The following is a 14,270-nucleotide window of genomic DNA, read 5'->3' as shown; positions in this document are numbered from 1 at the left end:
CCCCCCCCCTTGGCAGCCCAACTCTTACATCATTTTATCCACTCTGGACAAATTACCCCCTCACTCTTACACCATTTTACCCCCTTGGCAGCCCAACTCTTACATTATTTTACCCCTCTGGGCAAATTACCCCCTCACTCTTACACCATTTTACCCCCCATGGCAGCCCAACTCTTACATTATTTTACCCCTCTGGGCAAATTACCCCTCACTCTTACACCATTTTACCCCCCTTGGCAGCCCAACTCTTTCATGGAAGTTCCCGTCAGGGGGATAATTCCTAAAAAGTCCTCCCATTGCAGCCCATTGCAGCCCACCCTTACATGGGAATTTCAGTCAGGGGGGTAATTCCTGAAAAGTCCTCCCATTGCAGCCCATTGCAGCCCACTCTTACATGGCGATTTCAGTCAGGGGCGGTAATTCCTGAAAAGTCCTCCCATTGCAGCCCATTGCAGCCCACTCTTACATGGCAATTTCAGTCAGAGGGGGTAATTCCTCGAAAGTCCTCTCATTGCAGCCCAACTTTTACATCATTTTACCCCATCTGAACAAATTAACCCCATAGTCTTACATCAATTTACCCCCCATAAACAAATTACCCCCCCCCCCCACTCTTACAACAAAATGGGAGGATTTTAGGGAGGACATTCGACCCGGGAAGCAGCTTGAATGCTTGCAGGTTTTGATTTCGGCAACTCAATAAGAACACTTGAGTTTTCTAATCCGTCCATAAAAACTTGCAGAACTAGATGGTTCCGAATATCAGAGCTACCGGTAGGATAAGCTTTAGTAGCTAAAAGTTTTAATTCCGCCAGAAATTTGCTGACTTTCTCACTCTCTCCTTGCTTACGCTTGTTTAAGGCAGAGCGAATGAACTCTGGGGCTCGAGATCTTGTCGAGAAAATTCGGCTTTTAACAAATCATAGTTTGCCTTTGTAGCAGTATCTAAGGACTGATAAAACTCTATAGCACTTCCCCGCAATCGAAGTGGAAAGATCTGAGGTCTCTTATGAGTTTACGTTGCATTGCCAGCGGCTTCAGTTACTGGGTTACCAGTTGTCGCATCAACAATAGATTTCAATCACTCTTGGAGTGAACTTAGCAACTCAAACTGCGTAAAATATAATAAAACATCGCTATTGCCATCAAAAGGCTCTGGAAGCAGATATTTTTGCTCCGTAGTCATCTCTCCTAATATAAGAATTTTGTTCACAATCGTGAGAGCTTCATATTTTTTAAGCACGCGCAGCCACAAGCGACTATCTTTATATAGTTAAGTCTAATATTTTAGATTTAGATTAAATTATATGTGTTGAAAATTTTCAAAGATAGCTGATATTAGAACAAATAAGTTATGTTTAGTCCGAAAAATTTTTTTAACACCTCGTTTTCAAAACAGCTTTTTTAATAAAACAATAGGCAATGAAAATGCAATAACTTTTAATTCTGTTTAGGACGAAAAGAGAGAACCAGAAAATGCCGGTTAGATTAAAACATTTTTCAACAATACTGTTGAAGGGAAAAAATACAATCGAAAAGGCAACAAGGTTAATAGTCCGTGTCACCAATGTAATGCCCCGCTAATAGTGCTTCCTGCTCATATATTGGGTACTCAAGATACGGTTACATTGCTAAATTTATATAGACTAAAGAATTGATATAAACAGAAACTAACGCTGTTGGAGTCTTCTTCGTTTGAAGCTCTTAAAAATCAAAAAGAAAAGTATTCTAAAACTGAAGTTAATTATACCGTCTATTATTAACAAGGCAAAGTTACAATAAAGAGGTTGGAATCAGCTCAACAAAAGTTATGAAATATTTACAATATAAACAAGTTAAGAAATGTGAGGGAGAGGCTAGTTAAGATCAATTCATGAGGTTACATAGTTTTTGTATAGTTTTGGATTTACAGTTCCAATGCACTCAAAAAAGCGAGGCGTAATTTAATAAACGCTTGAAAGAGCAAGCTAAAAGAAAGATTAATGTTAAAAGATGTCAAGTATTCATATGTTACGACCTTAATGTCATCTATATATATATATATATGAAAATGGGGGGTTGGTACAAAATTACAAAATTAGCGAAGTGCTTAGGGAGACTTTTCTCTTCAAAAACTAAACACGCTCAATCAATATTTTTTCCCGGTAAAACCAAAGTATTGACACGAAGCAATCTAAAAAATGTTCAATTTTTTAAACATGTGGTAAAAAATATAGCCATAAAGGTAACCACTGTAGATAAACAATTAGTTAGTTTTTACAGAGTTGTTTAGTTAAAGACGAATATTTTATGCATACGAAAAATAAAAGACAGAAAATATGATTAACAAGGACACTATAAAAGAGTTTTGAAAAAAAATCATCCCCGAAACAGATGAATCGGCTAAATCCAAAATTGTGGAGTTCCTTCAACATAATCAAAGAAAGTTTTCCAAAAAAATATAATTAAAATATAAAGGTTTTACTAATTCTGAAAAAAAAAACATGCGAAACGAGAACAATCTTATTTCGATCAATTTTCTGGTGCTTATCTTGATATTTTTGTTTACTTTTTATTCTTGAGTGTTAAAAATTGGAAGAGTAACAATCTCGTTTTAAAATAAGACTCGATGTTGCTCTTAAATATAAAATTGAGCGAATCTTGTTTTCCGCAACATTAAAGCATAGTATTTATAGCTCTTATCAAAGCCAACAAATAAATACTGCCGTGGTTGCTGCAGACTGAACTATATGTTGGAAAAAGCTCATTTGAAGAAAACTATACAAATTACTGAGACAATTGATGCTTTTACTATTGTTGTATATCAATCACTTGCCGACACTGTTAAAGAGATCCAAATGAAGCGACAGTAATCAGACACCACTCTGAGTCGATTATTTTGTTTGGATTTTGAAAGATGACTCCACGTGGAGTTTGGCTTCTTGGGCGTGTTATGCAAGTGTATCCTGGACCAGATGGTCAACACCGTGCGGTGAATGCAAAGAAGGCCTATACGTTTGCCCGGTCTTCGCTCTCGCACGGGTTCTGGCTGATTAGCCCATTTTTTAAATTGATTTTTTCCCTGTACGGATTTCCAGGCAATTTGGTTAACTTCTCCTGGATGTCTTCTCCGATGTGCTGTTGGTCTCCCTACTTTGCCCTGGAGCCTGTTGTATATCAATCAAGTCAGAAGTGAATCGTTAAAAAAGTTGGCTTTTGTCAGATTGTACGCAAAAACGAGTTGCTTACTTCTCGTAACTTTCATAGCATAAAATACTTGGCTGATATAAACTCTTAAGACTAGAATAGTGAATTTTAATTCATTGTATTCATTACAACAAGTTTGGCTGATAAAGTCCGACAGTATTGACCGCATGGAGGCCAAAACATATAACTTTTTGAATAAAAAAATGGAGACGCTAATCATTCACTATTGAAGCTAAAATGTCGCTACGAATTGAAACATGTCAATACAGGCGTCAAATCTTTCGAATATGAAACAGTAAATTGAAAAGGAGGACGAAAGAAATCTTTTCAGTAAGAGTTTGAATCAGGAATTCGGGAAGGATTTTTCCTCTGGCCCATGCTTTTTAACTCTGTATATTTAATTGATATCCAGGGAAAAAAGTAATTTGTTTTTCTTTGATAATTAATTTAGTGTTTAAACAAGAAATCAAGAAAACGTTTGCAACACATCAGTAAGGTTTGAAGCAAGCTGGAAGTTAGATCAAAAGAAAAAACAAATTGGTAAAGTGCAAAGAAAACAAAAGATGTGATCTTTTAACGGTTTGTGTAAGCCTTATTTTATTGCTCACCGATTGAAAATTTACCAGCATGTCGCAAATATTGAGTTCGGGCTGGTCAATTTTTGAGAAAATTTGTGGAGTCAGCATAAATTACAGTCACCACCAAAACAATTGGTACATAGTTTTGCAAATTCTTTCGAGCAATTTTGAGTAACATCTTCAAAAATTAAGAAACAAATTGGGGGACATTATTCCTTTAAGTGGGACATTATTCTTCAAAGAAATCACCCACAAAGTTTTTCATAGAAAAAAATGTTTTGTACTTTTAAAGGGATTGCACATATCAGCTTTCTTTCAAAAACTCCTATACACAATCTCTCAGAACAAAATTTAATTCCACGGAGAAGAGGTAACAGCAACAATATAATTTATGTTAGCATTGTATATTGGAGAGCTATGTGTCAAAAACACGTAAATTGAGTAATCTTTTTTTAAAATTGCGCAAGTTCCCCTTCACTGTTTCTTAACTCAAAGTTAGATGACGGAGATCTCGAAAGGAACTTGAATTTTTTGATATCTTCAAGGTATGCTTTTTTGCATTTTAGTGGATTGTTTGTTAAGTAGTCCTCGTCTTTTCAGCCGTAAGATAAAATGTTATTGTTCCGAACCAATTTTTTGGTGGAGGAACTATAAACTCGTTTCAAAATTCGACAATCGATATATTCATTGTACAGTATTTGAGTGGTATCAATAGGAAGCTTCTACAAGGTAGAACTTCAAATTAACACCATTTCGTTTTTCCGAGGAATTACAGAGGTTTAAAGATTTGTGAACGTTAGCCTAACTTAACAGTCTAGCTAAAAAATGACGAAATTCATAACGATAGTCTTCGGTGAACGAGATACGGTAATTGTTTAAACCAACTGTTTTGGTAAACATTTTAGCTAAATATTAGAAAATTCAGGATTTCTTCTTTTTTCCATAAAAATAGCGCTAAATATGCCTAATTGGCCCACTTCATCCACTTTAACCACTGGCTCAGACATAAAAACTGCTGACACAATTTTCCTTTGCTCATATATGGGCTAACTTTACCTCCGAATTCCAAGAAATTTTCCAGAAAAAAAACCCTTTTGCGCTCTTTCGCTAATTTAAACCGATATCTACAAAACAATGCATAGTTTATTTGCAGAAAATTAAGATCTTTATTGAATAATTTTTTAGAACAAAGGCGTTTGCTAAGAGCCTCATAGCGCTTGCAGGGCCTGGTTTGGTCACATCGTTTATTTTTGCAATAAAGAACGGTTCGCATTGTGTTTTGGGTCTGTTCTTTTTGAGATTTCTTTTGCTTTTTTTTCAACCCGCATATGAGAAATTTTTTTGATGTAAAGTTTTAATTAATAAGAGTTCATTTTTTGTTCCTATAAGGTCCAATGAAACAGTATTTTGTTTTATGAGTAACGACTTTTTTGTGGCTCCAACATAATTTCGTAAATTTTGAATAATTTCTTGTGATCTGCCAGCACTTGGTGTTCATTTTCTAGTCTTGTGACTAAGTCTAAATAATTAAAGGTCTAATTCGGTATCTAGGAAGCTATTGTTGGTACTAACTAATCCTTGAATTGATGCATAATTGATTTTTGGGAATTAAACGATAGGTATAAACAGTTCATCATTCACTTTTGGTATTTTGGTCAATTAGGTATTTCAGTAACATTTGGAACATTTTTTTGTTTCAATGGAAAATGAGGTAACAGAAGACCAGTTGTAGTCTACTTCTGAATTTTAAAGGTCTTTTTAAAGTTATTGAGATGGTAATAGCGCGCTGTATGTTTTAAAACTTTTCCTTTTTCCTTATTATGTTCGTTACAGACCACAATGATTTCGAATCAAACCTCAATTTTTGAAAGTTAAACTTTACGCGCAAAAGGGGGTCAATGAACATACCTAATACTTTGAGCGAAAAGCTTTTGGGTTTTTGGCTCCTCCACATTTTGGGTATAACTCATAGCAAAATTCTGAATTCTGCCTGTATTCAATGTTAATTCGTAGTCTTTTGACTTAGTATCACTCATGAAAAGTACAATTGTCTGCCTTAACAAAAACAAGTTAAATTAGTTACCAGTTTTTAGTTAAAAGCGAACGTTGTTGTCTTGTATTTGAGATTATGGTATTTTAAGATTTGCCATTTTCAATCTTGTTTTGCATTTATAGCGTGGTCTTAGCAAAGCGAGAGGTCGCTTTCTTTTTTGCCTGAATTGTATTGTAGTCTTCATTGCTATTTGTTCCGACCCCTCTTGAGGGGGGGAGGAACTATATAATCAACTGGGTTTTTTTTTTGTTCAGTCAATTTTGGCCGATCGATACATTCATCGTAGAGAGTTGAGACTGGTATCATTAGAAAGCTTGTCCAGCGTAGAATATGGAATTAAAAAGATTTTTTTGATTTTCGTTTTTGACAGGGAGATATCGAGGTTTAAACTTTCGAGAAAATAGAGTGAATTCCGTTGATTTCATTCACCTTTTTTCGGAATTTTTGACTAAATTTTCGCCAATTTTAATAAAAATTTAAATAAATTTTTCATGAAAATGTTGTTGATTTTACATTTCAAGGCAAAAAACATTGTCGGCTATATTCATTGAATTTTTTTGTCAAAATTCCGGATAAAAATTTCACAAAATTCAGACTTTTTCATCAAAAACAGCACGAAATAAGTTTCTTTAGTCCAATCTGATTAAATTTGCAGGAAGTGCACACCCAAACACCACTAACGCAATCTTTGTAGACTGAAAAGGGGGCTAATTCCACTTCAACTTCCGTTGAGAGTGCTCTGTAAATAAAACTTTGCCGTTTTTCGCAAACTTTATTCGTTGATTATCAAAAACACAGCATTTACTTTTGATTTTTTAACAAACAAAACATCTAAATCAATGACATTCCAAAAATAAATTTTCCTAATGGACAATCAACATTAGCAGGACTAGTTCTGTACCAATCTTGGACCGTTACAACCCAAAAATAATTTGGATTGTCATCAGTCGGTTTGTTGAATAAAAAAAAGATCTTTTTTATATTAATAAAATAACAGAACTTTTCGAATAAAAGCTCACTAGTGATAGGCCCTATTGGCTTTCTAATTAGCTCGGAATTAATTTATTTAGTTGATTGCTTGAAAACTTTTGGTCGTTTTGACTTTTAAAATATTTGATTTTTAAATAAAAAAAGGCTTATTGAACTTTGCCTCCATTTTTCTCTTACTTTGGTCAACTTAAAGCTTAGTATGAGCAATCAAAGAGTGCTCCTTCTTTCTGTTGAATTTAAATTTAGTCTTTATTGCGGTTTCAGGCCTTAAGTTATGGTGTTCTGGCTTTGATACTACTAGATTTCACAATTTTTTTTCTATTTTTTAGGTATTTGCCCATTTCCTTATTTACTAGTTTTGTCAAATAAACACGTTATTGTCAGTTAATATATCACATTTTCGCGTTCAAAATAACGTACAATTGATAATATTTAAGTCCTTAAAGATACAGATTGTGGTTGTTCACGGCTTCGACAATACTTTCTCGAAGAATTTAATTGAGTTTTTTATTTTTGTTTTAACTGTCGTTTTTACTTTGTCTTTTTTGTCGTATCTAATTTCCTGTACAATGACCCGGTTTTATTGGCTTTTCCTGGAGAGTAGATGAGCCGATGTTCTGATATTAGAAGATAGATAATAGCTTTCATGACTTTGAAAACAATTATTTTCCAAAATAAAAAAAAACGTTTCAACTTCGCAATTTCGTTCCTTTTTTTGTCTGTTTGTTACCTGGTCCCGTTAATTAAAGGTTAAAAATGACATTATTTTTGTCAAGAGAAGGTGACAAAAGGGATTGGTGTCACAAAATCTATTGTTTTTAAAGAATGCGTTATAAATTTATTGGCTTCGAGACGGGTTTTTCACAAAATGTGTAAATTAATTTTTGATTATTGTCATATTTGACGTTCTTTTTGTAGAGTAAGACATGTTCTGGATGATTGCAGGTCTCGAGGTTTTCTATTGGAAGAATAAACGAACCTATTCAGTTTTTTCATTTTGTAATTAATGGCTTTCATGTCTTTGGAAATAAATTTTTTTCGATAAAAACAAGTTTTACATAACCTTACTTTTATCTTTTTGGTCTAATTGTTACCTAGTTTCATTAATGAGAGGTCATATAATACATTTTAAGGGAAGGTGTCAAAAGGGATTTGTGTCACAAAATCTAATGTTTTAAGAGAATTCGCTATGACTTTACTGGCTTCCTCACGGGTTTTTCACAAAAAAAAATTAAATTAGTTTTTGATTTTTGTCATATTTGACGTTCTTTTTGTAGACGTAAGGCTTATTCTGGATAATTGCAAGTCTCAAGCGTTTGTTTTGGAAGAATGAATGAACCTATTCAACTTTTTCATTTAGTGGCTTTCATGTCTTTGGAAATGAAATTTTTTCGAAAAAAAAAACAAATATTACATAATTTTGCATTTTTTTCTGTTTTGTCTGATTGTTGCTTATTTTCATTAATGAGAGGCCACATAATACATTATCGGTGTTCGAAGAAGGTGCAATCAAACATATTTTGGGAGCCAAAGTATGGCTTTAAGGCTTCCAAAGCATTTTATGGCAAGTTTTCATTGATTTTTTGTTTGTTGTCTGTTTGTTGTTCTTTTTGTAACTGCATAAAAAATTAAATACCAAGAGTTCTTAATTCCCTTATACAGAAGCACTGGTAATTGTAAACCGATGGGATATTTTAGTTGATTCCTAATGGTTTTCATTACTTTGAATTTAATTGTTTTTTTAAATTCAGCGAATTTTCTAACTTTAAAGTTTCTGTCCTTTTTTGTCTAATTGTTACCAAGCTTTATTATGAACTGGTGAATAACCATTTTTTTCTGGTGAATTACCAGTTTATTGTTTATTTTCAGTTTTATCTGACGCTATTTTGACTTTGTTAATAAGTTTTGTTTTTTAAAACGGACATAAATTTTTTGATGTGATTAATGTTTGTTATTGTTGTTTGATTTTGCCGTTCGTCTTCGCTCGCTTTCTTAAAATCAACATATCTCATCAACATAATGCATCATTTTTACTCCACTGAGTTATTTGCTTTGGAGGCTATTTTTTCGTTCATACACCTGTTTTTTTTGAAAAATACTTGAATTTTTTGTGTTTTTCTATCTTTTCCTCATTTGGTAGCCAATTATGCCAAAATTGTGGATGAGTGGGGTCGGAACCTTATGTGCAATCGCACATTACCAAGCCGCCTTGTTTATTAAACACTAAAGTTTCAGAGCTGATACTACGCTCTTCATTTTTCTAAACAATTTGACACTTTTTCAATGTTTGAGGTTCTTTACTGCTGTCCAATCATCAAATTGGTTGCACATTACTGACAAGTCACATATCATTTTAATGGCGTTCAATATTACAAAAGTGATTTTATTACAAATTTTTAGTGATGAGTAGATGCTGATCTTAGCTTCCACACCATTTCCTCGCGAATTTGAAATGCCTTTGGTTTTTGCCTATTTGTTTTTTTAGTCGTAAAACCTTCTTGATAATAACAGGTCTCAATGATGATCTTTTCTCAAGGTAAAAAGGAAGCCATTGAATGACTTGTTAATAGTTATTGCTTTCATGACTTTGAATTTAATTGTTTTCAAAAACTGTTAACGCATTTTCTAACTTTGCTTTTCGTTGTCTACTTAATAATTATTCGCAATAAAGACAGTTGCCAAAACTTTTCTGGTTAAATGAAAGCCATTTGGTTAAGTTTGCGTTTTATCTAATGCTCTTTTCCATATTTCATTACACTTAAATAAAAAATCGAGGTTGAGTTTTGCGCGTCAGTAATGCGTGTCGTTTTTATTTTGTCGTCTCTTACTCTCCTTAAGGGTGGAAATCATAGGCTCTAATGAGGTATTTTTTCATTTGTATGGGGGTTAGAGCTTAATAAAGCGAATTTATAAATGGATACCGATTATTTTCAAACAAAAAGTAATATTTGGAAAGTTTTATCTCTTTCTCATTTGGTGAATAATTAATTTAAAAAATGTTTGAGCGGGTGAACTCTTATTGTTCTGTCAAACAGCAAAACTTGTAACCACATACTGAGAATTAGGAATTTCCTGAACTTGATTTATAAAATTCTACGGAACTAAGTTGGTTAAGGGGCTTAAGCAGCTGCAACTCAATTGGAAACCGTAACTTTGACGAACAGTCCACTTAGTGCGTGCTAAAGCTTTGAAAACTGCAGCGCTTTGTCACAGCTTTATCAAATTATTTATTCAAGAGGAAGTTAAATCAGTCAAACGGCAAAACGATCAGCAAAAAATCGTACTGAACCCAAATAATTGCTACAGACGTCGTTTGAGAGGAATCAATCAGTTGTTATATGAGGCTGGAAAAGGGAAAACATTGAAGATTTTATTTTACAAATATGCATCTGGTGATCATTTATTTTTATGAGAAGAGAAACAACAAATAGCAGAAATGTAGTGAAGTGAACAAGTGTGAGTTGCTGAACGAGTTCAATAATAATTATAACAGTAATAGTAATAAATGGTTAGGAGTTTTAATAAACTGACAACATTTATTCATCATCGTCATCCTATTTGCAGCAATAGTAGTCGTTGATAAATTTTATATTTTTTTGATATTAAAATTGTTAATCACTACTATTACCGAATACTATTTAGTCAAATGTAGCTATATAATCAGATAACATATAATAATGCTGGCTATAATAAATCATCGTCGTTTTAAGGGGAAGGTAGGAGTGGGATGGGGTTTCAATCATTTCCAGTTAATAACTATTTATTTATTAACCAACATACCAATCAAATTAAACAAATTTGTGTTTGAAATATGGGAGTTATCAATCAACAAATCCACGAAAGGGCTGAAAATGGAACAAAAAATTGGGTAGCGTCAAGTTATATTTTCCGCGATCTGGTTTTTGCTTTCTCAAAATGGGTTAAGTCGCTGATATTTGAGAATACTGCTAAGACTTGAAGGTGGGGAGGGCTTCCATTTGAACATCAAATAATCCATAATATTTCAATTCTACTAAATTTATCAAAAACAGTTTCAACTTCAAGGAAACGAATGGATAACAATGATCAAGTTAAACCACGAAGACCAAAAAAACATGCACTCAACTCACTACTATTCGACCATATCTTGGCCTAATGGGGGGGGGGGGTTCGGGGGTCATAATTAGGCAATGAAAAAGACAGGACAACTGAAACTAACAAAAATAATTGGGCAACTAGTTAATGCAACCTTATTGAGACGAGTATACACGGTGGATTTGAACTATATGGGCAAATATAAAAGAAAAGCATGCGATTTTTGAACAACTTTATTTCAAGTTATGTTATGCTACTGAATATTAGAACTGGCAGTAGAAGTTGTTCAAACGTCATCATTTCAGAAGTTATACGATAGCAATATAAACGCTAGTTAGGGCAAATTATAAACTTAAAATAACTAGGAGTTTGCTTGTACTTGTTCGGGGGAAGTTTTTGCGATTTCAGGAGCACAAAACACACATGACATTTACAATTTAAGATGAGAAGTTGAACACGTTATTCGAAGTGACTTTTTCCACAATGGCTGTTGAAAGTATCTACTAATCACTAATTCAATTCAAAAAACTGCTTACAACGCTTATTAACAACTCCACAAAACCGCACAGACTAATTGACTAAACTGCTCAAGAAAGAGAACCTTAACCACTTTTACATGCTTCGAAGCTTCAACAATTTTAGTGCAATATAAATGGATACGTTTGAACTATTTCCAAATATTGTTATGAGGCGTCAAAATGATAATATACGTTAAGTTTTAACCAATCATCCAATTTTCTGCAGACTCGCAGTTAGTTCAAATTTTCAATTTTATTTAAAGGAGCAACTCCTCAGACGTCTGAGTTAAGCGGATGTTTTACAACAAAGGAGGGTTCAATTCAGTCGACCGCAATGGAAATGTTTGCATTCGGGTTTGAAGTTGCAGGGCCTGAAGTTGCGATATTGTTTTGTTCCACGCCAGTCGCTGCATGCAGACCAGTCGGGTTCCCGGTGGGGATCGATCCAGGGTTCTGTTCATTCGAGGGTGTGGACATGTCGACACCCTGCACAACCGATACCGCCCCAATTTCTGACGTTTCGTTCGTTGCCGTAGCATCACCAGATACCATTGCATGCCCGAAAATGTTGACATCCGACTTTTCGTTCACATTTTGATCACTGCCTTCGAGTTGCATACTATTGGGCTTCACTCTACCGTCAGAAGCCATCATATGGTGGCTTTCGCTGACCTCGTGTTTGAATGCGGAAGCCGCGTTGGAGCCAAAGCGAGGACCCGCCGTCATTGAGTTTGGAGTCGCAAATGCATCACGTCTGAACTGAGGTGGTTGACCAATATTCCTCTGCATGTTGCCTCCACTGCTGTAAGCTACATTGGGTGGTATATTGAAATTGGCAACATATTTATTCATCGAGGCTGAATTGCTGCCAGTGTCCGAGCTCCAAGGTCTTTGTCCAGCTGTTCCAGGCGAGCTTCTGTCTCCACTGTTTCGCTTTTGCAATTGAGCATTCGCGTTCATGGCGTACGTCCCAGATGCACTTGCTGCAGGAAATATCCCTGATACTCCCCCAATGGGATTAGCAGTTGCTCTTGGTCTTGGGAAATTAGGTCTTTGAATTGGAGCCGGTGGCAGTCGGGGGCCAGCGGGATTAGTTGCGCCCGAAAATGCATGAGATCCAAATGCCGCAGACGTTTGGGATTGAAGCATACTTTGAGCTGACGGGTTAGAATTCATTTGCATAGAATTTGGAGCACCCTTGTGGTAAGAACCTGTAGCCGAAGCCGCTCCTACCCCAAAAGAGTATGGTCCACCCATTCCAAGAGACTTCTGGGCGGCTGCTGCTTGCATAACATCTTGCTTTGAGAATCCTTGCATCAGTTTGTTGGCCGCCATAAAAGAGCCACTCCCATTGGGCGGGTATCCAGAACTAGCGTTTAACTGTGGCTGTTGCATACTAGACCCATTTCCACTGTTAAATGACGAGGAAGCTTGCAGGAATTGGGAGTTTCCTTTAGCCGCATTGTAACTGGCCAAAAATGACTGGGAGTGATCTGTTTTAAACGAGCCAGCCGCCGCTTGGTTAAAAGCACTAGCCTCGTTGAACCCGTACAGTGCCGCGTAATCTGGCTTGAAGTCGCCAGGTGGGTGGTGGCTCTGAGGTGACATTGCTTTCCCACCTGGGTGTCCTTGAGCAGTTCCAAACGGTCCTAAACTCATGTCAAAGGGATGCTGTCCGGGGTGCTGAGGACTGTGAAAACTTGTACTATTCATCGTGGGTTGCAGAGGGTTCGAACCCATTATATGTCCGTAGTTACTATGTTGAGGATGGGGCTGTGGATTTTGAGCAGGTGCCTGCATAAATGGGTGTGAAGGATTTGCCTGCTGGCCTCTGGGTGCGATTCCCATGAGAGGGTTGAAATTGAAGGATCCGAAGTTTGACTGGGTTCCTGGTGCTCCGAACGAATTTGCCATCGGGTTGAACACATTGGGTTGGTAGGGAGAATTAGCAGACTGACCTAGACCACCACCTAGCGGGTTGCTTTGGGAAGGCTGATCACCATACAAGAAATGAGCTCCACTTGCCCAACCTGCAGAATTAATTGAATTGTTACTGGTTTGATGCGGCTGTGGAGGCACAGTTCCAATATTTTGTTGGGGTGCTTTTTGTCCAATAAACTGCTGATGAGCTGGAGTTTGATTTTGTTGTGCTGCCACAACAGCCGCAGTTTGCACGTCAGCAAAGCCACCCGGAGTTGGCTGGTCAAAGAAAGCTGCGGTAGCTCCCGTAGCAGCATTGGGGTTGACAACGTTAGTCGCAGTGCCATAAGCTGCACCATAAGGTCCCATCGCATCATCGAAGTAGTTCGAAGCCTGTTGTTGAGTTGCTGAAAGGCCTTGAGCAAGAAGTGTGTTGTTGCTCAAATGACCAGACATTTCCATACCAGGTTGGAACTCGTTCATCGCCATCGCGGCCCCACCTAAACTAGATGCCACGAGCTGGCTTCTAAACTGCTGGTTAGTATTTTGTGTGACTGGTTTGACTTTACACACTCGGCTTTGTTCCAAAGAACTAGAAACACTTTGGGTCGCCTGTCCTATGCCAAGAGGCTTGTTGGAAATAGTCAAAGGTTCACCAGTACTAGAAGTATTGCTTATCATGTTTGGCGGCTGGTTCGACTGCGGTACCTGGTTACTTGCATTGTCATCCAGTACAAAATCATCATCTTTATTGTTCTCCCACATACTCTTCAATTCAATCTCCATATCCCGTTTGAATGTGGAATCGTCGTTCGATTCGACCAAGTTCAGGGCATCCGCGTGGTTCGGGATCGCCGACTCGGCAGTGTTAGCCACGACATCTTTCTTCTCTTCGAAACTCTTCAGATACGAGTTGAGCTCTTCCTGGGACTCATTCTGAAACAATTACAA

The 14,270-nt window shown here is 36.3% G+C and overlaps 2 protein-coding genes across 2 annotated transcripts in view; both read right to left on the bottom strand.

Annotated features, from left to right (window-relative positions):
- The window catches only part of LOC142337567 (lysosomal alpha-glucosidase-like), a 53,653-nt gene extending 51,875 nt beyond the window's left edge, over nt 1-1,778 (bottom strand). Inside the window, exon 1 of the mRNA XM_075386894.1 lies at nt 1,676-1,778. The gene's annotated coding sequence lies outside the window, so the exon portion shown is untranslated. The remainder of the gene's footprint in view (nt 1-1,675) is intronic.
- Nucleotides 1,779-10,163: 8,385 nt separating this feature from the next.
- The window catches only part of LOC142337566 (uncharacterized), a 30,847-nt gene continuing 26,740 nt past the window's right edge, over nt 10,164-14,270 (bottom strand). Inside the window, exon 9 of the mRNA XM_075386891.1 lies at nt 10,164-14,255. Coding sequence (XP_075243006.1) covers nt 11,721-14,255 — 2,535 coding nt within the window. The 3' untranslated portion in view covers nt 10,164-11,720. The remainder of the gene's footprint in view (nt 14,256-14,270) is intronic.

The sequence above is a fragment of the Convolutriloba macropyga genome, chromosome 4 (assembly GCF_964194025.1).
Source record: "Convolutriloba macropyga chromosome 4, txConMacr16.3, whole genome shotgun sequence".
NCBI classification, from domain to species: domain Eukaryota; kingdom Metazoa; phylum Xenacoelomorpha; order Acoela; family Convolutidae; genus Convolutriloba; species Convolutriloba macropyga.
This window is presented reverse-complemented; position numbering and strand designations above follow the sequence as displayed.